This window comes from Centroberyx gerrardi, chromosome 17 (genome assembly GCF_048128805.1).
Source record: "Centroberyx gerrardi isolate f3 chromosome 17, fCenGer3.hap1.cur.20231027, whole genome shotgun sequence".
NCBI classification, from domain to species: domain Eukaryota; kingdom Metazoa; phylum Chordata; class Actinopteri; order Beryciformes; family Berycidae; genus Centroberyx; species Centroberyx gerrardi.
Genome location: NC_136013.1, coordinates 17475049 through 17496201, shown reverse-complemented (window position 1 = coordinate 17496201; position 21153 = coordinate 17475049). Strand labels below are relative to the sequence as shown.

Here is a 21153-nt window from a genome sequence, read left to right as displayed (position 1 = left end):
CCGATCCTAGATGGAGAAGTTAGGCATATGATGCCTTCATGTGCTGTCGTAATTATTTTAACAGAGTTGAGCGCACGTGAGCAACCAAACAAAGTCTTAAACAAGACTTGGAAAGTCGGAACATTCCATGACAAGACGCGACTTGTAGGGGGCAGAAAGCATGGAAGCATTGTCAACAACTAATCAGAAGAGTGAATGTGTATTTTTATTATGTATTAAAAAAATGTTTTTGGTACTCTGTGTAATTAATGCATGTTTTTTCACTCTAAGATGTCATTTATTTCGTGCATTGTAATACAAAACTTCTGGTTAATGAAAACATCAATTGCGTGATCTGCATTTTCTCATCTTCATTCTGCCACTTCGGGACAAAGCTCTGTTTTGATTGACTTCTAAAATTAAACAACAGCCACCAAAATACTTTTTATTATTCCCAGACCAAAAGCACTTGAATGCGGGACAAGCTACATTACGACTTCCTATCGAGGAGCACTTGAAGGCAGCATTACCTCCTTGCAGCAGTGAGCGGCCCAGCAGGCATCCTCCTCCCTCCAAGACTCCTCTTCTCCTCAAACCCTGCCCACATTTTTGTATGTTTGCTCTGCAGATGACATCACGCCTTTAAATTCCCGTTGCTTCTTTCCTCTCGTCCTCATCACTACTCAAGCAGTGGAAAGAGCCTTACGGTTCAGCGATGGTTTTGTAGCTTGTACAACACCGTACAAACGTCTCCGGTCTGTGGATAGAGTCTACCGCTGCCTTGTCCGCTTTACGTTAACCAGACTTTCTGCTACCAGCACCGGTCCTGGGAAAAAAAACAGCGGTTATCGGGCTTCAGTGCGGAAAAGGGGGCGGCGGAGTAGAGGATCGAGCTTAGTCGGGCGTGGTAGCTAAAAAGACTCATTTTTACTCGCAAAACTTAAAAAAAAGTAGTGTCTACCATGTCTCTGTCGGTACCGCAGAACGGAGTAAAGGCGGACAACGAACCCGTTATCGAGCTCTTTGTGAAGGTAAGACCACTCCTGCAAAGTCGCATGGGAGAAGTTTTATTTTTTGATCACTTAAACCCATCTGTACTTATTCAGTGAGTTGTGACGAAAGCTTTATTTCTACCTTGGAAAGGAAAGCAATATCTGCTACTGCTACATATGAGGGGTTTTTTAAGACCAACATATGTTATTTCACTCCAAGGCTTGTCCTTCAGAGCAGCCAGCTTCACGAGAACAGGGTTTCTTGCCATAGTAAGTTTGATTTTTCTACCAGTCTGGGATCCATAACCCCTCTGCCTCCATGGCCATGTGGAGCCTGCAGTGTCACAAGCAGGGCGGATGCAGTTTTTCCCCCACAACGGGGGAAGAGAAGCCTGCCATGCTCGAAATTAGGCGTTTATTTGGTGCAATTGTAACAAAAGCTCAGTAGTTACCAATACCAGTTCGACACTGTAACATTTAGTCACTTACTGGATACTATTACATTGTTTCATTCCGGTCAGTGATGATACAGTGTAGCGGTCGCAGGCTACGTGGTAGTCGCATGGGCTCAAACGGGTCACATTAACACTAGTTTAGTCACACTGTCATCACTCACTGTCTGACAGCAAAGGGCGGCTTGGACAGAGCGAACAAATTTGGGGATGGATATAACCCCTACTATTAGTATTATTAGATATAGATAGAATTGTGGTCTATTGGTGTTTTGCAGGCAGTTGCCAGGCATTAATGGACTGCCATTCCCCTCAAGCTGGTTGATATTTAATGTACAGTAACTGTTGGTTGCTGTATTGTTTAGTGGACAGCAGAATTCATCATTTAATATAGATTTGGTGATAAATAAGGGAACCTCATGGATAACCTTTTGGATACCTTTCTTTTTTATATATGTATGAACTTCATGGAACAAGCCCAGAACTAGCACCTGCCATAAAACTGAACCCATCTCCCCCACAGCAGTGATGATGATGATGGGGGGGGGGAGGACCAAGAATGGCTGTTTTTCTTTCTTCAGCCTGTTGCTTTGCAGGGCGGGAAAATGGTAGTGGAGAGAAAAGGGGGAGCGGGGGGTGGGACCCCAGGGAACAGGGGAGTGGGAGGGGGATATGGGGTCCTGAATTCAATTGGGAGAGTGTATGTATGCGTGTGTGTGTGTGTGTCAATGGTGACGCAGACGCATGCAGCCCTGCACAGATATTGTTAAATGGTGATCATGAGCCTACTTCTGGAAAGTACACTCAAAAGATGGTTATATGATCAGATCTACACCATAAGACTAAAAATGGATAATTCTATTTTTTTTCAAAACGTTGTTTAATGGTATTTCTGCGTTACTGGGCGGCACAGTGGAGAGAGACAGGGGGATAACATGCGACAAAGGTCCCAGGCCGGATTCGAACCCAGGATGTCGCAGTCACATGGCCTGCCCTCTGCCTTGGAGCGTCTCATATTGTCAAAATTGGGATGGTGAAAGACCAGTGCAAAACTTGTAATTTGTTATGCTTCGGTTGTAAATAAGGGTGACATCGGGCCTTTTTATTTGTGCTTTTTCTAGTCTTTAGGGTCAGTAGACATAAAGAAGCTCTCTCCTTTTTATTGTTCCTATTGAGTCTTTAAAGAGAGTCCTTTGTTGTGGATGAGTGTGAAGCATTGATGGACGTCGAGCCTCTGTCCAGTTTGTCCCTCAGCGTAGCGGCAGAACAGATGGGGACGATCTGGCCAGCGCCATTTCTCTAACTACCTCTTACAGCCTCCGGGGAGCGGTTACATCATCCCCAGGCCTGGAAGGTTTACACATGTGGCCAGCTCTCTTCCTCCAGCCCCTCCCTCCTTGGCCTGTGCAGCACGTTGTGTACAGAAGTTTGTCCCATTGTGTGTCTTACTCTGTCAGTGTGTGTGTGTGTGTGTGAGATGGCCTCTCCTCCCCATCACCCTCGCGTGGCTCTGTTTTGTGTACTAGCGGCTGACACGTCCACATCCATTATTGATGTCCCAGGTTGTGTGTCATTGTTCTCACTGTGCTGCGTTAAACACAGTCATGGGAGACAATGGCAGGCATGCAGGTTGCCATAGGCACACTGCTACAAGCCTGGCCTCTGGGAACAGCTGATAACGCGCTGTGTGTGCTCTCCACATAGACCGGTGTCAGATCTGTCAGGGCAATGCCACATATTGAAGCTGCCTCATTATACTTGTAAAACCTGAGTTGCCACTATGTCTGTATGGACTGAGAAGCGACTAGGACCCTGTTGACCCGCTAAAAGTAGCTGACTGTCCTGGATTATGGAGATATTTAGATGTGACCGCCTGCGTTAAATCCACCTGCACTGTTTATAGCAACAGTTGCCACATCACTTCAGATTGTTCTCTTCTTTGAGGTTGAAGAGGTGAAGCTCGTCATTGTCACAGGGTTTATTGCCCGTAGTTGCGAATGAATGAGCCTGATGTCTTGGTAGGGGGGGGGGGATCAACCCTTGACCCCCTCGCAGTACAGCAGATTAGATATTCTTCACACATGAGTAATAGTCCATGCCGGTTCGCTGTGGAGTGTGAATTCTCACCACCCACCCTTGTTAGTCGCAGTCAGCTCTTCTACACATCACATGGCAGCTAAAGTGGTACTTTGAAACCCCAAATGTTATGTATTTATGTGCTGAGGCAAATGGCAGATGTATTATTGCAACATGAAGCCAAAAGGGATGAAAAAATAAAACCGCATATCGCTGTTGTCGTGTGAAAACCTTGTAACTGTGATTTTGGTGATTTTCGTGTTTTAACTTCAACTGAAGGATTACATGGTCTTCCACAGGTTGAGAAAATTCTACGACTCCTTGGGCTTATAAAACCTTTGAAAAACCAGTGGAAAAACTCAAATGCATAGTGTCAATCTGAAAACAAGGCCGTTTTTCTTTGTTCCTGAAAATTTGACATTTTGGAGATATAACGCTTTCACCCAACAGTGACGATACGATTATATGGAATATTCATTTTGGCATGATACACTATTTGAAAACTTAGACACGTCACCAGCTTCAGCTTCATTTTGATCACTCTTTTTCATACAACCCCAGCCACTATCACTAGTAACTTCACTGGGTTGATCCTCTCCTCTCCTCTCCTCTCCTCTTGTGAGCTAAGTGAGGTCCATCCATCCATCTGTCTCTCTCTTATTGATTTCAGCGCTACCTGATTGAATCAGACAGTGATTCTACTGAAAGCTGTTCAGATTCCAAGAAGGTGGTTAGTCTTGCTTTACCTCTCCAACAGGATGATGGCGCTTCACTGCTGTAGATGTGTAGCACTAGGATGACTAAGTTGTTAATATTAAGTTTATGCTAGGAGATGACATCCTCATTATCTGCATTGATAACATTCCACCATCTGATTTTTTTTTTTTTCTTCCTTTTTTCACTTTTCCTATTTCTCCCTTATACCTTGAGCTGCAGATTCAGGTCCCTTCGATTTCGTTTTCCTCCAATTTTTCACAGCTTTACAAATCTGCCCATGATTAATTCAGGCATGACAGAAAGAATGAATCCCCGCCAGCATGTAACGAACTGTATGAAGGTTTACAGAATATAGATGAGTCTAGAGAAAAGGGCAGGCTGTACCTCTAGTTCTGTTGAGTTCTCTTGGCTGAAAGTGTGCCAAGGTCACACTACTGGCTGTAAAGGCCGCTGCCTCCACACTTTCCATACTCTTGCCAGCAGTGAGAGAGCAGAGCCAGTAAACACGTTGGAGAACGGCTCTTAAGTCTGGATGGGACGAGGGCCCGTCTGTGTTTGTGCACGTCCTTCAGGACAATCCAGTGGAAACCATGGAGATGGAAAGCCGCAACATACCAGAGATGGCTCCCAACAAAGTAGCACTCCTGCAGGGATGATGTGGGTGAACATCCTGAAGGTCACAGACCTCCAGATTCACTTCCAGATTCACTCTTTAGAGGGAACTGAGGCTGAATAGAATCATTATGTCCAGTCAATTTGGGGTGTGACAGTCAGAATTCTCCATAATCTTTGTCAGTCTTTTTTCCGTGGAGATGAGCAAACATGCTTCTGTGCCTGTGTCACACCCTCAGTTCTGAGTAGACATGATGACCCTTTGTGCTTCCTCAAAGTTTATTCGAAAGGCCATGAGACTTATAGAGCTGTTTATGTCATATACTGAGCTCGGTGTCAACATGTGACAATCAGACGTACGTCATGTGATGTACCACTTTATGGTAACACAATGATCTTTCTCAGTAATTACTGTACTTTGGTCAATGTAGTTAGCCGACATGAAATTGCATGTAAGGGTCAAGTATGACTTTTCCTTGCAGTCTTAGGCTGATTTCTTTTATAGTTTTCACCAGTGCATAATTGATCCTAAGGTAACCCTTAGTGGATGATGATCATAATAATCAGACAATATCAAGCCATGAGCCAGCACTCTAAACTAATCTGCCTTCATTTCAGCCAGAATTTGCCTGTTGTTTGCATGTTTGCTTTCATCTTTGAATAAAACATTGCTTTCCCCCTTGGGTGACATTCTAGGCAATTGAGTGCTGCCTGTTTTTTTTTTTTATAGGAAAATCAATATAGCAGTTCATTTTTCCCAAGCACTATAGCACTGCTGCAGTCAGCATCATGAGTTAGGGGACAAAGATTAATGGCTTGTTACTGTTGTTGAGTGCTGTGCTGTAGCTGTGGGCTGTTGTTCTGTGCTGTGGATTTGCTTTTGCACCTGGCCTGTCACTACTTCTTCATTATAACTGGCTGTTGGACTGGGCCTCTGGACGCTGGCCCAACGGGTCTGGCAATGTTGTGCTACACCAATCTGGGGGGGATTTCTGATGGAGCATTTGCATTTTTATGAGACAGGATATTCAGAAGTCAATTTCACATTCACTTCAGAAGAATATAGAGTCGATCTTTGCAGCACTAGAGGCCACAAAGCCGTTTTGTTTGCATAAATGGATGTTATTGCGTTTGCTCTGTTATAAAACCACTTTATGCCTACGTGCCAACACTACCCTATCCAGAGGAAAAGCTTGGTACAACGTGTTAGGAGGAGGAAGAGCTTGTCTCATTGCTGCTGCCCGACAAGGAAGTCCACTGCTAATGAGGCATTTCTCCTATGAGCTCAATGACAGGAAATGAGAACAGCTTAGAAACATGGATTACGTTGGATGGGTCGGCGCTGAGACTTTGAGAGGAGTGCTAGTCCAGGGAATGGTGTGTTTTACTTTGTAACTAATAGGCCTACGAAGGATGCAGCGAGTACAACCAACCAGATCTGGATACAGTAGAAAAATGAGCCTCCGACTGCGCTACTGTGTTACTTCTCTGTTACATCATCTTCACTGTGAGAAGGTGTGTGACCCCAGAAATGAGGGGAATCTACCCTGCTGGCCGCATGTAACTCAATCAGTCACCACACGATCCACTCTGCTTATGTTTCACGTGCTGCGTTCCTCGAAGAGACAACGTGGTAAAATGAGTGACAGGGAGCCTGCTTAAGTGTATATAACCCAAAGTGTATCCTACTACCTGAACATGGAGGATAGGATGGCAGAGCCTACCTGACTCATCCTCACCTCATCATTCAACCTGAAGTGACCCAACTCTCCCTTCAGGCTTTCTCTGTCATTTAAACCCTGGCAGTAGATGTAAGGTTTGAGTAGGTCAACTGAGCCAACACACCACTGAGACTAAACCAATGTCTAGTGTCACACTTAGGGCTGCTCAATTATGGCTAAACTGATAATCAGTTTAGCCATAATAATGGTAAAATTAATCTTATGATTTGAGGAACAGGCACTTTCTGCATTTTATATCAACATCTTGACTATTTTCAACTACAGCAGACACTCAACATGAAATGTTTCAATGCTGGTGATGAACCAATATTTTGTTGTGGTAAAATCATGATATACAAATACACACAATCAATTATACAGCCTAGACTCAGGCTATACTTGGATGCTTGTGTGTGGGCTGCTGCTCAAGTGTTTTGCATGTTTGCTTTTTATGATGTGTAAGCCGAGGCCCATTTGCATGTACCAGACCGAGGCCCAGAGTGGTACTGAAAAGCAACCCAGCTGCAAGTCAAAGGGGTCATGTGTGGCGAGTGGCCAGAGGGACCAACTGTCTGCTCAGAATTAACGATGAGGCCAGCGTTTGTGTGGCCATGGTACAGGCTTTGCTGCCATGTGGATCTGGCAAGTATGGTAAAAGCACGCTGGCACTGTGTTGGTGCCAAAGGCTGGTTCACAGCTGTCTAGACAGCAGATTTCTCTTAAAGGAATCGCTACAGGGTTCAATTCAGTTCAAATCAAAATTTCACCTGTAAAGAGAAATTTGGTTTAACACAAGAACGGTTATTCAGTTGTTTTATATGTAGGACAAAACGAGAAATTTTAAAGAGGTGGAAGATGTTCCCAAGTACTGTCCTGGAAAGTGTGTGAATAAAAGCAGGGAAGGGGCTCAAGATAGATGTGTGTGTTTGGTGTGTGTGTAAGCATGAATGCATGCGTCTGCCTTGTCATCAGTCTGGGTCTGTGAATGTGTAAGGGGCTGTAGAGTCGGTGCTGGTGCAGACCTCAGTATGCAGCTGGTTGTTTTTCTTAGAACACTTGAAACAACAGTCAGAGCGAGGATGGTTGTTGGTTCATGCTCATCTCCCACAGAGCTGCCCGTTTCTTTTTCCGTCGCACTGGATCTGTATCACTGGATCTGTATCGTCTTCTCCTCCCTGTGCCGCTAGAAATGTTGCCTTATCTCACCGATCGACAATGAGGCTAAACGCAGCGGTTATAACATTATTGACCTAGCTTACATCATTGCTCCAGCATGTTTATCCAGTAACCCTCTTTAGCTCTCAGTCTCCAACTTTCCACAGTAGCCGACGGTTCTTAGACAGAGCGAACGCGCTCCAGCACAGTGGGCCTGTGTCTGACTGGAAGACTTGAGGTTTCCGCTGAGTGACGTCAGCCTGAGTCAGAGCCACACCAAGGATGTGATGCGTTTCCATGTTCCAGCAGGGTCTGACTTCTCCATACACTCATCTTTCTGACCATGGTCAAAGTCAGGGGCCCAGCCCTCGTCACCCACCCACCCACACACCCAGCCCAAGTCCCTCAGCCAACTCATCTTATGTGTAGTAGATATTTGCCCTAGCCCAGTAGAGCACAGCCTGTCCTTCTTTGAGTGGATACTTGGCAGCAGGCAGGGGTTAGACGAATTGGTATGCTGTCTATATTGGGCCCAATATTGCCCACCACTGATATGATACAGTGGGACAAGTGAAAGACAATTCCTTGTGTATCATTAAGGTGTCTTATTAGTACTGATATTATTATTATTATTCCACTCACCCTAACTCAGCCTAGCAAAGTCATCTTAGGCCACCACCAGTTAACTTTCCCTGTCCAAAACAGCCAGGTTTTGGTCCAACTCAGTCTAGCCACAGGGCCAGCCCAGTCTGCTTGCTCGTCCAGCAAACAGAGAGAGGCGTTACCATGACGTTACCATGGCTGCCCCTTCCCAGAGGACATTCCTGCTGTGTCGCGGAGCAAGAGGAAGAAAGCAGCGGCGCTTGTTAGATCGGCAGTTCCTTATTCGGTCAAAGTGTGGCCTGAACTTGCTGAGCAGCCCACCCAATTTAGAATATGAAGTGTGTTGGGGAGGGGAAGGCATGTTGCTAAAATTAGGCCGTGAGCAGAGACTGGGAGGACTGTGGCCAGCCTAAACCGTGTCCATTATCCCAGCCTGCTGGCTACTGTAACTTTGATGTCTCATCACCATTCTAGTAAAGTGTTTGTTTGGTCTGTTTTAGATATAATGATGAGGGCCCTTTATAGTATAAATCCATTAGATCCGTGGTTTAAATGTCAGTAAACTTTGCAGAGAGAGAAAGTCTGAGTAAGACGAATAAAAGAGGTTGAGGTTGAGCTGAATGGCTCTTGTGTTTTATGTGCCTGGTCATAAAATGTTTTAGGACCAGACTTGCGAAGACGACACCTTTGTGCCTATTAAAGTGCACATAGCCTCCAAGCTAATTAGTCAAGGCCTAGCGTCATGCTCATCGCTGCTACCTAAGATGTGTTAGGTTGATCATTACATCAGCGGCTGCATGAGCAAAGTCAGGGTATGACCTCACCGTGTGTGTGTGTCTGTGAGAGAGAATCACAGTGTGCTTCCAGGAGATGAGTGGCCCACTGGCTGACTGAGGTGCCATTGTACTGCTTTTGGGACCAGCCTGTCCTGGACACTGACGCCTAGATAACATCCCCTGACTGCAGCATGACTCACACCCTCCACCACGCAGCTGTGTGTATGTGTGGCATTATACACACGCATCTGTCGACTCGAGCTCCATCCATCGAGCCTAAATAAAGCTTACGAGTTTGTTAGCAATAGTCAGCTGTTGCAGCATATGTGTCTCAGACGTTATTATAGCCGCTTCACATCGGGGTGGAATATCTGTGGAATCGCTGAGGAAAGACGGTGCAACTGTCAGCAAGATATGAGTCATTTCTGACACGGGCTACACAGTGGGCAGCGCTAAGCGTTCCTGTGAATGGTGCTTGTATGTGAAATCGCTGTAACTCAAGTCATAGAGCGCGACTGCTCAATCGCTGGTTTATTTGTTGGAAAATGTGCATAAACTTCTTGCTCAACTGATGTTCCTTGCCTTATAAGGGGCTGCCCCGAAATAATTTCTTACCCTACACTTGTGTGTTTTATTGGGGTGTTTTTTCTTCTTCTCCCCCCTCAACTGGTGACGTGCCTAAAACTCTCCACAAACAAAAAGAGCTCTGTGTTGTTGCTGTACAGAGGTCTCTCCAGAAGCTGCTCTTTCTGAATGTGGCACTGTAATAATGGCGCTCTGGAAGGCATTAGTTAAGTGGGAGAGGACGTGTTTGGAGGGGTGTGCTGAACCTATTCAACCTGAGTTTTAGGCCTTGGGCTTTAGGTAGAGCTTTAGTTTTAGCTCGTCTTTTTTCGTGAATCCCCCTTTCCAGTTTCAGTTCCTTTTTTATAAGTTTAAAGAATTATTTATGTAATGTTTTTTTTTTATTTTTTTTTAGCTGGCTTGTCTTGTTGTATGCTGTCTCTTTTCTGTAACTTACTTTGAAAGGGTTTTTCAGCAGAATGTGTATGTGATTGCTTTCAGCAGAATGTGTACGTGATTGCTTTTAGCAGACTGTGCATGTGATTGCTCAAGGTCGCTCCGCACACACACACATGCACACACACACATACAACCGCACACTCATTGAGAGAACAGACATCAACATCTCTTGGGAGCTTTTTCAGTGGATGTGGCAGATCACTTATGCAGCAAAAGATACTGTAGGAAAAATCCAATCAGCAGAAGTTCACATTCAACCTGCTGAGTCCGTAACGGCAGATTGTGGGACAGGCCTGCATTGAAACACGCAGCAGTTTCATGTGTCACAGGCAGCGGAAATGCAGCTCCACAAGCATCATCGCTTAAACTAAACAAAGCACCCTCCTCCTCGGCGGGAGTAACAGGACATTTCTGGAATAGTTTCTCCCTCCTCCCCAAATGCCCTCTCTCCCCCCCCACCCCCCCACCGGCTCTACTGAGGGGCCCAGGATGGGGGAGAGGGGCAGAGGGGGAGGAGGGAGAAGAGAGAGGCAGCACACTGCCTCTGTAGCTTGCTAATAATGCTGGCGGAGGGTGTGGCTTTTTCTCTCCTTTCTCTTTTCCATCCCCCTCACACTCTGTCTTTCTCTTCCTCACACTTTAAGCATCTATTTTTACCGCTTGCTGTCTCCCGTGTCTGTTAGCACCTATGATCCCTTATTTCCTCCCTCTTTCCTATCATTTCCCCATCTCTCTCTCTCTCTATGTGGCTCTTGGACTCAAAGCAGCAGCTCAGTTCAGGGTTTGGCGCTCACTCTCGCTCTCTCTCTCTGTCTCTCTCTCTGTCTGTCTCTTCCTCGCTCTGCAGCAGATCCCTGCTATCAGTGTCTTTGGCAGAGGGCTGCAGTCTGCTCTGCTGCAGACTCCAGAGGGTAGGAGCGCTGCCATGCTTCTGAGGACAGACTGGGAGAAAAGAAAGAATGAATGTCTTTCTCAGCTGCTGCGGCCTTCTTTTTGACCACTCAAGGCCCAGAACTTAGATGAGCTCAGCTTAAATATAATATGTTGAAATACAGCAAACATCACGGTTCCCCTTTGATTTACAAATGACATTGTGTCGTGCGGTTTGCATTTTTCTCCCTACAAAGAGAGGTTGCTTCAGACGCTTACCTGTGAATTGGTAATCTCCCCCACACACTGTGTGCTTCGCTCTCCATATCATATGTGTCTGGCCATTGCCATGGGAACAGTTGCTGAGCTGCATTGCCACCCTTGATCCATAACTAACATGAATGGATCTCTGTGTAGATGTAGTGCTGTGAGGAAAATGGAGTAATCATCCCATTGATGTCTTTTTGATCCCCTAAGGATCAGCTAATGCTAGCTCAGCGATGGCCACGGACCCTCTGATGTCGTGAAGATTTCACAGCCGAACCTTTCTTCTGACACAGGAATTGAATCATGTAAGGTGAAAAGGGGACATTCATTTGCTGAACAAAGGCAGTGATCTAATCCAAGCTTTTCAGATATTGAATTCAGAGAGGGGGGGGGGGGGGGACAGCCGCGGAGGACAGCCGCAGTACAATGGGAGCTAGCAGGCAGATCAAACAGAGCCATCCCACTGGGCGTCACACAGAGGACAACGGCAGCCGGCCTGTCCACACCAGCAGGGAGCTGCTGGAGAGACTGAACACTTCCAAACAAAGTCCTCTGTAGAGGTCGTTTCAGACCCTGTGTGTCTGATATTGTAAGAAGAATATTCTTGTGAAATAGTTGCTGAGTTAGAGACTGATTTCAATCTGGTGTTAGTTTGGAAACTTCTGGTACTTCATAAGCACCGTGGTTGCGGTCAAATTATTGGTAACTTGGCAATCAGCACATGTTTGATGAACACAGTTGCTTTGTGTATGCCTTTTCCATTACAGTGTGTAACACATACCAGAGTGTTACATATCACCTCTACAGTGGCCAAAAAAAAATGGAGTGAAAAGAAGGACCGATGCAGAGGCGAGAAGTGCAGTGAATGGAGGCTGAGGAGTGAGTGACGACAGAAGAGGCAGACAAAAAGAAAAGATATTCAGCCTTTTCACAGAGGCCTTGCTACAGTAATCGGCTGAATGAAGAGATGCATTCCATTCCTGCGATACTTGAATGACCTCCATGCTCGTCCTTGTGTGTAGATGAATACTGGGCATTCTTTATTTGGCCGGCCTGGGGAACGGCATACCTCCACAGCCTCAGCATCCACATGGCCGGCTCCTCAACCTGCAGCAAATCCACAGCAAAGACTTTGATATATGACTTGCGGTTCAGGTCTAAAAGGAGAAAGAAGCCACATGTATTTCAGTCACTGTGCCATGAATGACAAAGAGCGAACTGGAATGTCTTTGTGGTTTCGGTCTCATGACACTCCGTGGCTCACGGTTTGGCCCTACTATACACTTTAATTGAAATGAAATTGGTTTTGTTGGAGGGGACAGGACCGTGCATCAGTCATCGTTGCAGATTTCATTAAGATACTGTGCAAAGCTCAGTTAATCAAATGAAATGCTTATTCTGCCTTCTAATGTAGAATCCAAACCATATTTGTCCTCTTCTCCACCCTCCTCCCACCCCTCTCTCTCTCACACACACACGTACACACTCTACATAGCTATGGAGAGTCCTGCAAAGCGGGGGGTAAGTCAGAGAAAGAAGGGGAGTGTGCATGACAGAGAGATGGATGATGGTGGTGAAGACTGGAGATATCTCTTGACAGTTTGCAGCAGCCTCCCATAGTCTCTCCCACTCTGGTGATGTCTCTCTGTGTGAGACTGGTTTTTATGATCCTATGTTATCAGTCGCATTCTTCTTAGTTCTTTCAGATTGTAATGTAATGAGTCATTTGTTCAGTTTTCTAATACCCTACATTTGTTGTTTTAATGCTTGATAGGCCCACTCAATGCTCTCTTTGGTCTCTTGCTGATAGATGAGCATTCCCCATTCATTTAGAAAACATATCACACTACCTGCATGTATCCTGTTCCCACCGCCGCTACTCAGTCTCGTGTCTGTGCAAAATCAGTCTAGCAAGTGGGGGGGTGGGGGGTGGGGGGGAACAAGAAGCTGTCCTATTCTTAATCACTTCAGAAGGTTCCTCTTACACTTGGACATTAGTGCTGCAGATTAATGGAGGGGGAAGTGTGCTGAAGCATGTGAGACAAGGGGGTCGGCTCTCTACTCCTTCTCTCCCTCTTAAGTCCTCAGAGGCCAGGCTGTAATGTGTGTGAAAGAGTCATTGTCTGAAATGGGCCCTCTCCGAGTGAGTGCAGTAAAATGCCCCAGGCCATAAAGGTTGTGCAACAGAGATGCGATCAGTATCAGAGTATCGGGACCTTTTCCATTTAAGGCTGAACCGTGGCCCCGATTGCCATCGGTGCTCAAGACCCGTTTCAGATGCTTTTTAAGATCCGGCTCTTTGTCTGCTGTCTTGTATTTTTCTGCTTGCAATAATGTAATCTGCGTGACCTTTATGTCTTTGTGGTCCTTCCATGATGGAAAGAGATGGCATCTTTTGTGTACTCAGTCAGTTCGAGATAAGGAACAGCACCTGTGTAGCATTACAGATATTTAATCTAATCTGACTCTCCTTTCTCTCTCTGTCTGTCTTCTCTTAGGCGGGGAGTGATGGCGAGAGCATCGGGAACTGCCCCTTCTCGCAGAGGCTCTTCATGATCCTATGGCTGAAGGGAGTGGTCTTCAACGTCACCACAGTGGATCTCAAGAGGTGAGCCTGTCTAGCTGCTGGGTCTCCCTCGTTCCCTCCCTCTTCTCCCGCTCCTCATCCTCTGCTTCCTCCTCCTTCCTCCTCTCCTGCCTCCTATCCTGCTTTTAGCCGCTGTAGGATAAAACCAGGATAAAAAAAAAAAAAGATCCACTCTCTCTCTCTCCTCCTTTCATCGCCTCCCATGGCTTTTCTGGGCGTTTCCACAAAGACCAAACGCTTTGATCCAGCCCCACCTCTAACACGCTCGCTGCCTCCCGACTGCTTATTTGGTTTTCCCATGACCCTTTCCCAGGCTGGAGAAAATCGGGGAAAAATAAACACGCCGACTCCGGAGAGAGGCTATTTAAGGTTCTTCACTCCACTTGCTTCCTGCCTTGATTTTGGTGGCTAACATGTTATTTTTCACCACCAAGTTCACCATGACTCAAAAAAACGGGATCAAAAACAAGGATCCTCTGCAATTTCGACTACAATTTTTTCCTCCCAGCTGCGGAGAACTTGCTTCCTCAATTGCGCCCCAGTACAGCCAGCTCCTTACCAGGCCCGCCGTGTCTTATGTCTGTCTGTGTGATTCATCTAAATGCTCCCTGATTGTTTTTCCACTTCCCAAGCCAGGACAGGCAAGCGGCTGATTATTTTCAGACGCGGTCAGATGGGCTCCTGGTTTCCATGGGCCCTTTTTTTTTTTTCATCGTGTGCGTTTGACTCATAGACTGGAACACTGTTAAGGATCTCAGATGTTTGGTTCCAAAGCGTGGGTCGTCCATATGGAGACTCGGTTCATCCCCACACATCTCCTCCCCTGGGACGTGCCAACCACTGCTAGCTAACAAAACACAACGGCGACGTGTTCCATACATGCTGTACCGTTTTGTTATAGATTGGATAAAGGCAAGGAGTGTTTGCGTGTGTGGCTGTCCGTTTGTTTTTGTTTTCTGTGGATTTCTGTGCATAGGTTTGGGCATGTTTGCATATATTTGCCCTTGAATACTCTGGCAGAGGGCGTGTAACACAAAACGGAGCTCGCCGAGGTGCTGTAAAAGGCAGTGGAGGACGTCCGCCCACTTAGCAGTGTCTGTTTACTCCTCGCTTTTGAAACAACCCTTTGTTCAGCTGGTGTGACCGCTTGCTGCTCTGCTTCTTGTTTTTTTCCTAAGGGGACCACTGACACAGGCTTCACTTCTTCCATGTTGTATGTGATCTTGAGTCAACAAAAAAAGAGTGTATTGCATAAGATGGAGTGTGTTTGCCTTATTTTTATGGCTCCTTTATTGCAGCATGGGAATTTGAATTCGGTGTTCTTTATTGGCCATTTAGAGGGACGTGAATGTCCATCTCCTCTTGGCTATCAATATGTTTGCCATGATGAAAGCCGGGTCATCTCAAGGGGATTCTGTGCCCGCTCCTTAGCGCTGCCACAGGGCGAGGGTGCCACTTCCTATTCACGTGCCACTTCCTATTCACATGCCACAGAGTTGAAATCATTTCCTGTTTTTTCAGTGCCCTTGAACGCCTCGTCCCAAAATCCACCGTGTGCACCGTCACACCGCACACCGACGTGGACTCCATGTTCATAGTCTCTGTGGTTGGATCTGTTACACTGTTGTGGCTAGTTGTACTTGATCAAAGAGGATTCGCACAGCCCACTGGCTTACATCAAACTCTGACGGTCGGACAATTGTTAAGACAGTGCTGTGTGTGTGTGTGTGTGTTATGCTGATTTATAGGTGAGGGATTCAGTGTCAGGTTTCTTGCGCAACTCTGTGGTGTTCACACTAATCATTCAACACATGCTCATTTGCGTGCGTGTTTATCATATCTGCCTCCCAGAGACATCTGGTACAAAACGTGTTGGCTGGAGAGCCGCAGAGAGATGGGAACGCACACACACACGCACACACACGCGCACACACAGTGAAAGAAGACAGTCCAGCTCTGGTTTTTGGAGAGGGAGAACGGCTGGATGCTTCCAGGAAAGTGGCTTATGGTGCAGCAGGCTGCCACAGCCCCCTCCACTGACCTAGGAAAACGAGTCTACATAGCCTTTGAACTATAACAGATGAATAATGCATAACGTTATCGATCTATAACATTGGATAACATTTAACCAGGATAAGAGACAAGTTGCAGATCTTGTCTTTTATCTATTTTGACTTGAATTTGAATCATCTCGTGCTTATACATGGGGATTAAAATAATCTTTAGAACCAAAAGACTCTAAATCTTCTAACACATCGACAAATCTGTCGAGTGGTTACTGGCTCGTTTCTGTTTGCCCGTGCCTCAGTTGTCCCCTCTCTGTCTTGTGTTGTGCAGGAAGCCGGCAGACCTCCAGAACCTGGCCCCAGGCACACACCCGCCCTTCATCACCTTCAACGGCGAGGTCAAGACCGACGTCAACAAGATCGAGGAGTTCCTCGAGGACGTCCTCTGCCCACCCAAGTGAGTGCTTTCTCATCTCCACGGCAACCGCTTGCCACATCCATACTACAAGCACATGCTGTCATGAGCACGCTGTGATAGCTTGGAAACACACTGTGAGCGTGCAATGAAGGGTAGAACCGGATTTAAATTTAGACAGGTGTCTTACCTCTTTGTGTGTGTGTGTGTGTGTGTGCACTTGTGTATGTGGTTGTGTGCAGGTTTGCTAAGCTTGGAGCCAGGCATCCTGAGTCAAACACAGCTGGTATGGACATCTTTGCCAAGTTTTCAGCCTTCATTAAGAACTCAAAACCAGACGCCAACGAAGGTGAGTTGCCTCTCTCGCTCTCTCTGCCTCTCTCTCTCTCTGACACACACACACACACACACACACACACACACACACACACACACACACACACACACACACACACAGCGGTAGGTAGGTACATTGGTTCAGAGCAAAAGACCCAGAAGTCTTGCAATTGTGTCAGAATGGTGCAGGGAGAGTTCTCCGGTTGCTAGGCGACATCGGTAGCCCCGCTGTGATTGGTGGGTTGAGGCAGAGTGTGGCCTGACTCAGGAAACACAGGGCTTTTGTTCTGCTGCCCGCCTCCCTCCGTCCCCAAGCCCTTTCCTGACACCATGGCCCAGCCTCTCCGTCCCTGTCTCACCTGGCCGAGCGCTCTGCAGAACAACAGAGATCCGTCCTGAGGCTGAACTAGCGCTCTTAGTCCCAACCTTCCTGCTCCGAACTGATCTCACTCTGACCCTGCTGTGAGAAAAACAGTCATATCACCAACTAACAGATAACACTGTTGGAATAATAGGAAAAATATGTTTTATATGAGACGGCAATGAATCTAGTGTATTGTCTTAGAGACTGTACATATTAACTTTCTTAGATATGAAGAGTTACATCCTGGGTTAAACTTTTTTTTTGGTGTGTGTGGAATTCATCCACTAGAAAGATGTTAATGGCATTCATAAAATGCCAAGATTTTGTATCATAGTTTAGTTGGCTGCTCTCCACCCTGGGAAAATATTGACCCGTTATGAGTTGGCCAGCAGGGCTATGTCAATAAAGTTTTGAGGCTGAATGTCATGTTTTCATGATAAGCGCACTCCACAGCCACTAACAGATCTTATTGCTGTTGCACTACTGGATGTAGCACACAGCATGTGTAGTCACATATTTTCCAACAATGGATTCCTTTTTTTATGAATGATCTCTACATCAATAATTCACATCTGCCATTTTCCCCAAGTAAAGGCTCGATCCTTGCTGTCAAACATGATGGTGCTGCATGTACTAAAGGGTTTGTCTCTCAATGAAATGCTGCCCTCATGTGGTTGATCAGAGTATGGCTGCTGCAGCTGTGGTTGGAGGCCTCAGGAAAATATAGCAAATTGAAAATTAGATTACACGCTCTCATTGAATACATAAAGCATGCAAACTTAATTTCTTCATAGGCTCACAGAAGAGTTTTCAGGGTTTTGCGGATTTTGTTTATAATGCCATAATATGTGTGTGTGTGTGTGTGTGTGTGTGTGTGTGTGTGTGTGTGTTTTGTAGGTCTGGAGCGCGGGCTGCTGAAGACGCTGCAGAAGCTGGATGAGTATCTGCGCTCGCCGCTGCCGGACGAGATCGACCACAACAGCATCGAGGACGTCAAGGTCTCCAGCCGCAAGTTCCTGGACGGAGACGACATGACCCTGGCTGACTGCAACCTGCTGCCCAAGCTGCATATAGTCAAGGTGAGAGACAACACCTGGCAGGAAACGTTCACTGAAATGAATGCAGAATGATCTCGGGGTTTAACCAAGTATGCACACTTTAGACCGTATTCTGGAATTTAAAGGTGTACCTTGGTATAGTTACTGTAAACAAATGAGACCATGGAGGAGACGAGTGGTAGCCTCTGTCTCACACCAGAGGTATTGTTAGTGCTAGTGTTTCTCAAAATTAAGACTTTTCCCATAAGCCACATTGCCGTTGCCGCAAAGGCGATGCTGTCATTGTAAGAACTCAGAATGCTTTCGCTCCATTTGTATTGGAAGAACAGTGTCCCTCTTCCTGTTTTGTGCCATAAAGCAATCTCTCTTTATGCTGAAAAGAAGCCGAGCAGATCATATACGAAATCTGACTGTGGCACACAATGTAAAATGCAGTGTAGAGGCCGGTAGAGGCTGCCAATCTTCTCAGCAAGGGTTGTTTGGTATTAATTATACTGATGTCTCAAAATTAAAATAATGATTTATTGTTGTTAAAATGTAGCATGTACCACCTTTTTAATAATTGCTGTTTAGTTAAGTTTATTTGTATACACCCACATTTTAAAATGATAGACGAAAACAACACACCTAAACCTTAGACCCTCAATGAAAATTATGAAAACTATTTATTAACTGATGACTAAAATAACTATTCTTGTTGGAGTCACAATCTGTAACCTTAAAAAAGTTATCAACTCTGAACTAATGGAAAGAAATGACAAACTGCATCTATACAGATGTCAAAAGTATTTGATACACATCATTTCAGTTCATTTGTACTCTCTGATGCACGGCTCAGTTGGTGAGGCCATTTCTCACGATACCTAAACTCTTCCTCCAGGTTGTGGCCAAGAAGTACAGAGGCTTCGACATCCCCAAGGAGATGACGGCCATCTGGAAGTACCTGAACAACGCCTACACGCGCGAGGAGTTCACCAACACCTGCCCCAGCGACAAGGAGATCGAGATCGCCTACGCAGACGTGGCCAAGAGGCTGGTCAAATAGGCCGCTCCGTCCCGACGCCGCTCCCTCCTTCACTCACCCCGTACCCACCCCAACCCCCACCCCACCCCCTCCCAGCACCGGGACTCATCCGCTCACTCACGAGAAAGAAAAACTATGGACTCCTTTCCTTCTCTCCTCATCCAGAGCAACCCCCCCCCCCCCCTCCCCCCAATGCATGAACCCTTCTTATTCGTTTTTCATTCTCCGATTTTTATGAAGATCTCTTTAGTTGATTCAGCAAAGCTCACCGTCGTTCCACCTTTCCATCATTTACGCATTTATTATCACCATTTTTTTTTTTTTTTTTTTTGCCTTTTTGCTGATGAATGTTGTGAGGCGTTGTGAGATGGCGAGGCAGCGGAGAAGCAGCCAGACAGTAGCGGCCTGCATGTGTATCAGTGCTTATCAGTGTTGGGAGCCTCGTTGACACGCTCCCTGATAAGTGACCTTCAAGCTGACCTTCTCTCTCCATACAGGTGAAAGGTCACAAAGCTATTGTTAATTTTCTGTCGTCTGTTTAATATGAATTGCTCTTTCTAGGCTTGCTATAAAAATGAACACTGAGAAGCTGTTTTTTCTCTCTCTCTCTTTGGCTTATGAAGCGGTGTAAACAGTGTTGAAAGCTTCCGTGTTTTTGGCTAGAGTATTTGAAAGTTTTGTTTAAGTAGAAGCTAGCCTCAACCAGAAAAGAAAAGTTGACATATCAAGTGAGAGATGCTTTATTTTAATGTTGAGTTGCTCAAATAAATCAGAATAACTGTAACTGCAGGTAAGGCTACCTGGTATCCATGCTCTGATTTCCTCATTGCCTTACATGGGCAGAAGTGTTCTAGTTGAGCTCAGTAGGATTCTAGGAAAATACCTGTACCAGCTGCAGAGGCGACATGTTTTCAACTCAGGAAAGATGCAACCTGAGATCTAAGAAATATTCAACGATATGTAGCTTACAGAATCATTCAAGGATGTACGGAAGTGTAAACTGGCCTTTTATTAATCACTACATTGCCATAAAAAATGTCCACTGACACACTGAGCGGTAAGCCTCCATTTAGCAGAAAAGCAAGCCGGCTCTTTTCTTCTCTCATGAAGCATGAAGGGAAGTCTTCACTTGCGTGGCGCTGGCAGTAGCGGTAGTTTGGATTACACATCACTGACCAAAAAAGGGCACATTATTCTGGTCTCACTGTGGATAGGATGACTCCTGCTATGTAAACTGGTGAAGTCAAAAAAAAAAAAAAAAACACACACTCTCTCTCAGTCTCTTTCTCTGTAGCGTGCGGAAGGAAGGACACTAATGTGCGGTCAGGCACTAGGAAAGGTGACACTAAAGATATTTATGAGAAAATGAATAGAGGAGAGTAGCGGTGAAATGAATATCTGGTAGAGTTTCATTTTCTCTTCAGTGTGTAGATTGATCTCTAAGGTAGTGAATGTATGTTATTATACAGTAGCTCCCAAAGTGCTTTAGTCTGGATAAAGCAGATCACATTTGTCCCCCCCCCTCCCTGGTTTGCCATGTTTTTCAGACATTTGTTACGAAACAAATTTGATAAAAAGGAATTGTAAATATTTGTTTTGATTGCTCAGAATTCAATGTGTAAATTTTATACATTCATCTGTTATGAATTTTGGGGAAATAGGCCATTTCTTGCCGGCTTGGATTTTAATTGTAGAGAACATCTCCTCTTGCCTTACTCGTTTTCTCTTTGCTGATGTTTTTGCGAGGTGGTTCCTCAGAGACCACCGCATTGCGGCGCGAGTGTGACGTTGTACAAAGAAAATATCCGAGCTATGTCATGGCTTTTTTTTTTTTTTTTTTTTTTTTTTAACAATATTGACAGATTTGAAATAAACCTCTTATTGGCACTCTGACTTGTGTGTTTTGTTGTGACCTCTGTCTTGTCATTTATGATAGTTTCATTTCACTATTATTTCACCCACTAGAGGTTAGCACAATGAAAGAATATGCGAGAACGGTTTTGGTCAGAGGTTTCACTCTACTTGCTGTTATGCAATTCTGTATCTAGAAAAAAAAATCTCACATTGGTTTCCTTGGGATACACTCTTTTCAAATGGGACTCTGTAGTCTAATCTGTATC

General features: G+C 45.5%; 1 protein-coding gene across 1 annotated transcript; it reads left to right on the top strand.

Moving 5' to 3' along the window:
• The first annotated feature begins 661 nt into the window (after window positions 1–661).
• On the top strand, window positions 662–20926 carry clic4 (chloride intracellular channel 4). Its single transcript, XM_071899722.2, has 6 exons — window positions 662–1010; window positions 13742–13851; window positions 16168–16293; window positions 16494–16600; window positions 17849–18030; window positions 18890–20926. The coding sequence occupies exons 1-6, from the start codon at window positions 942–944 to the stop codon at window positions 19052–19054; spliced, it is 759 nt and encodes a 252-aa protein (XP_071755823.1). The 5' UTR covers window positions 662–941; the 3' UTR covers window positions 19055–20926.
• The last annotated feature ends 227 nt before the right edge of the window (window positions 20927–21153 follow it).

Bases quoted from the DNA above. Each gene is read 5' to 3' on its own strand.
- clic4 (XM_071899722.2), top strand. From the start codon at position 942: ATGTCTCTGTCGGTACCGCAGAACGGAGTAAAGGCGGACAACGAACCC. The intron at 13,852-16,167 runs GTGAGCCTGTCT...TGTGTTGTGCAG, and splicing joins ACCACAGTGGATCTCAAGAG to GAAGCCGGCAGACCTCCAGA. The intron at 18,031-18,889 runs GTGAGAGACAAC...CTCTTCCTCCAG, and splicing joins CCAAGCTGCATATAGTCAAG to GTTGTGGCCAAGAAGTACAG.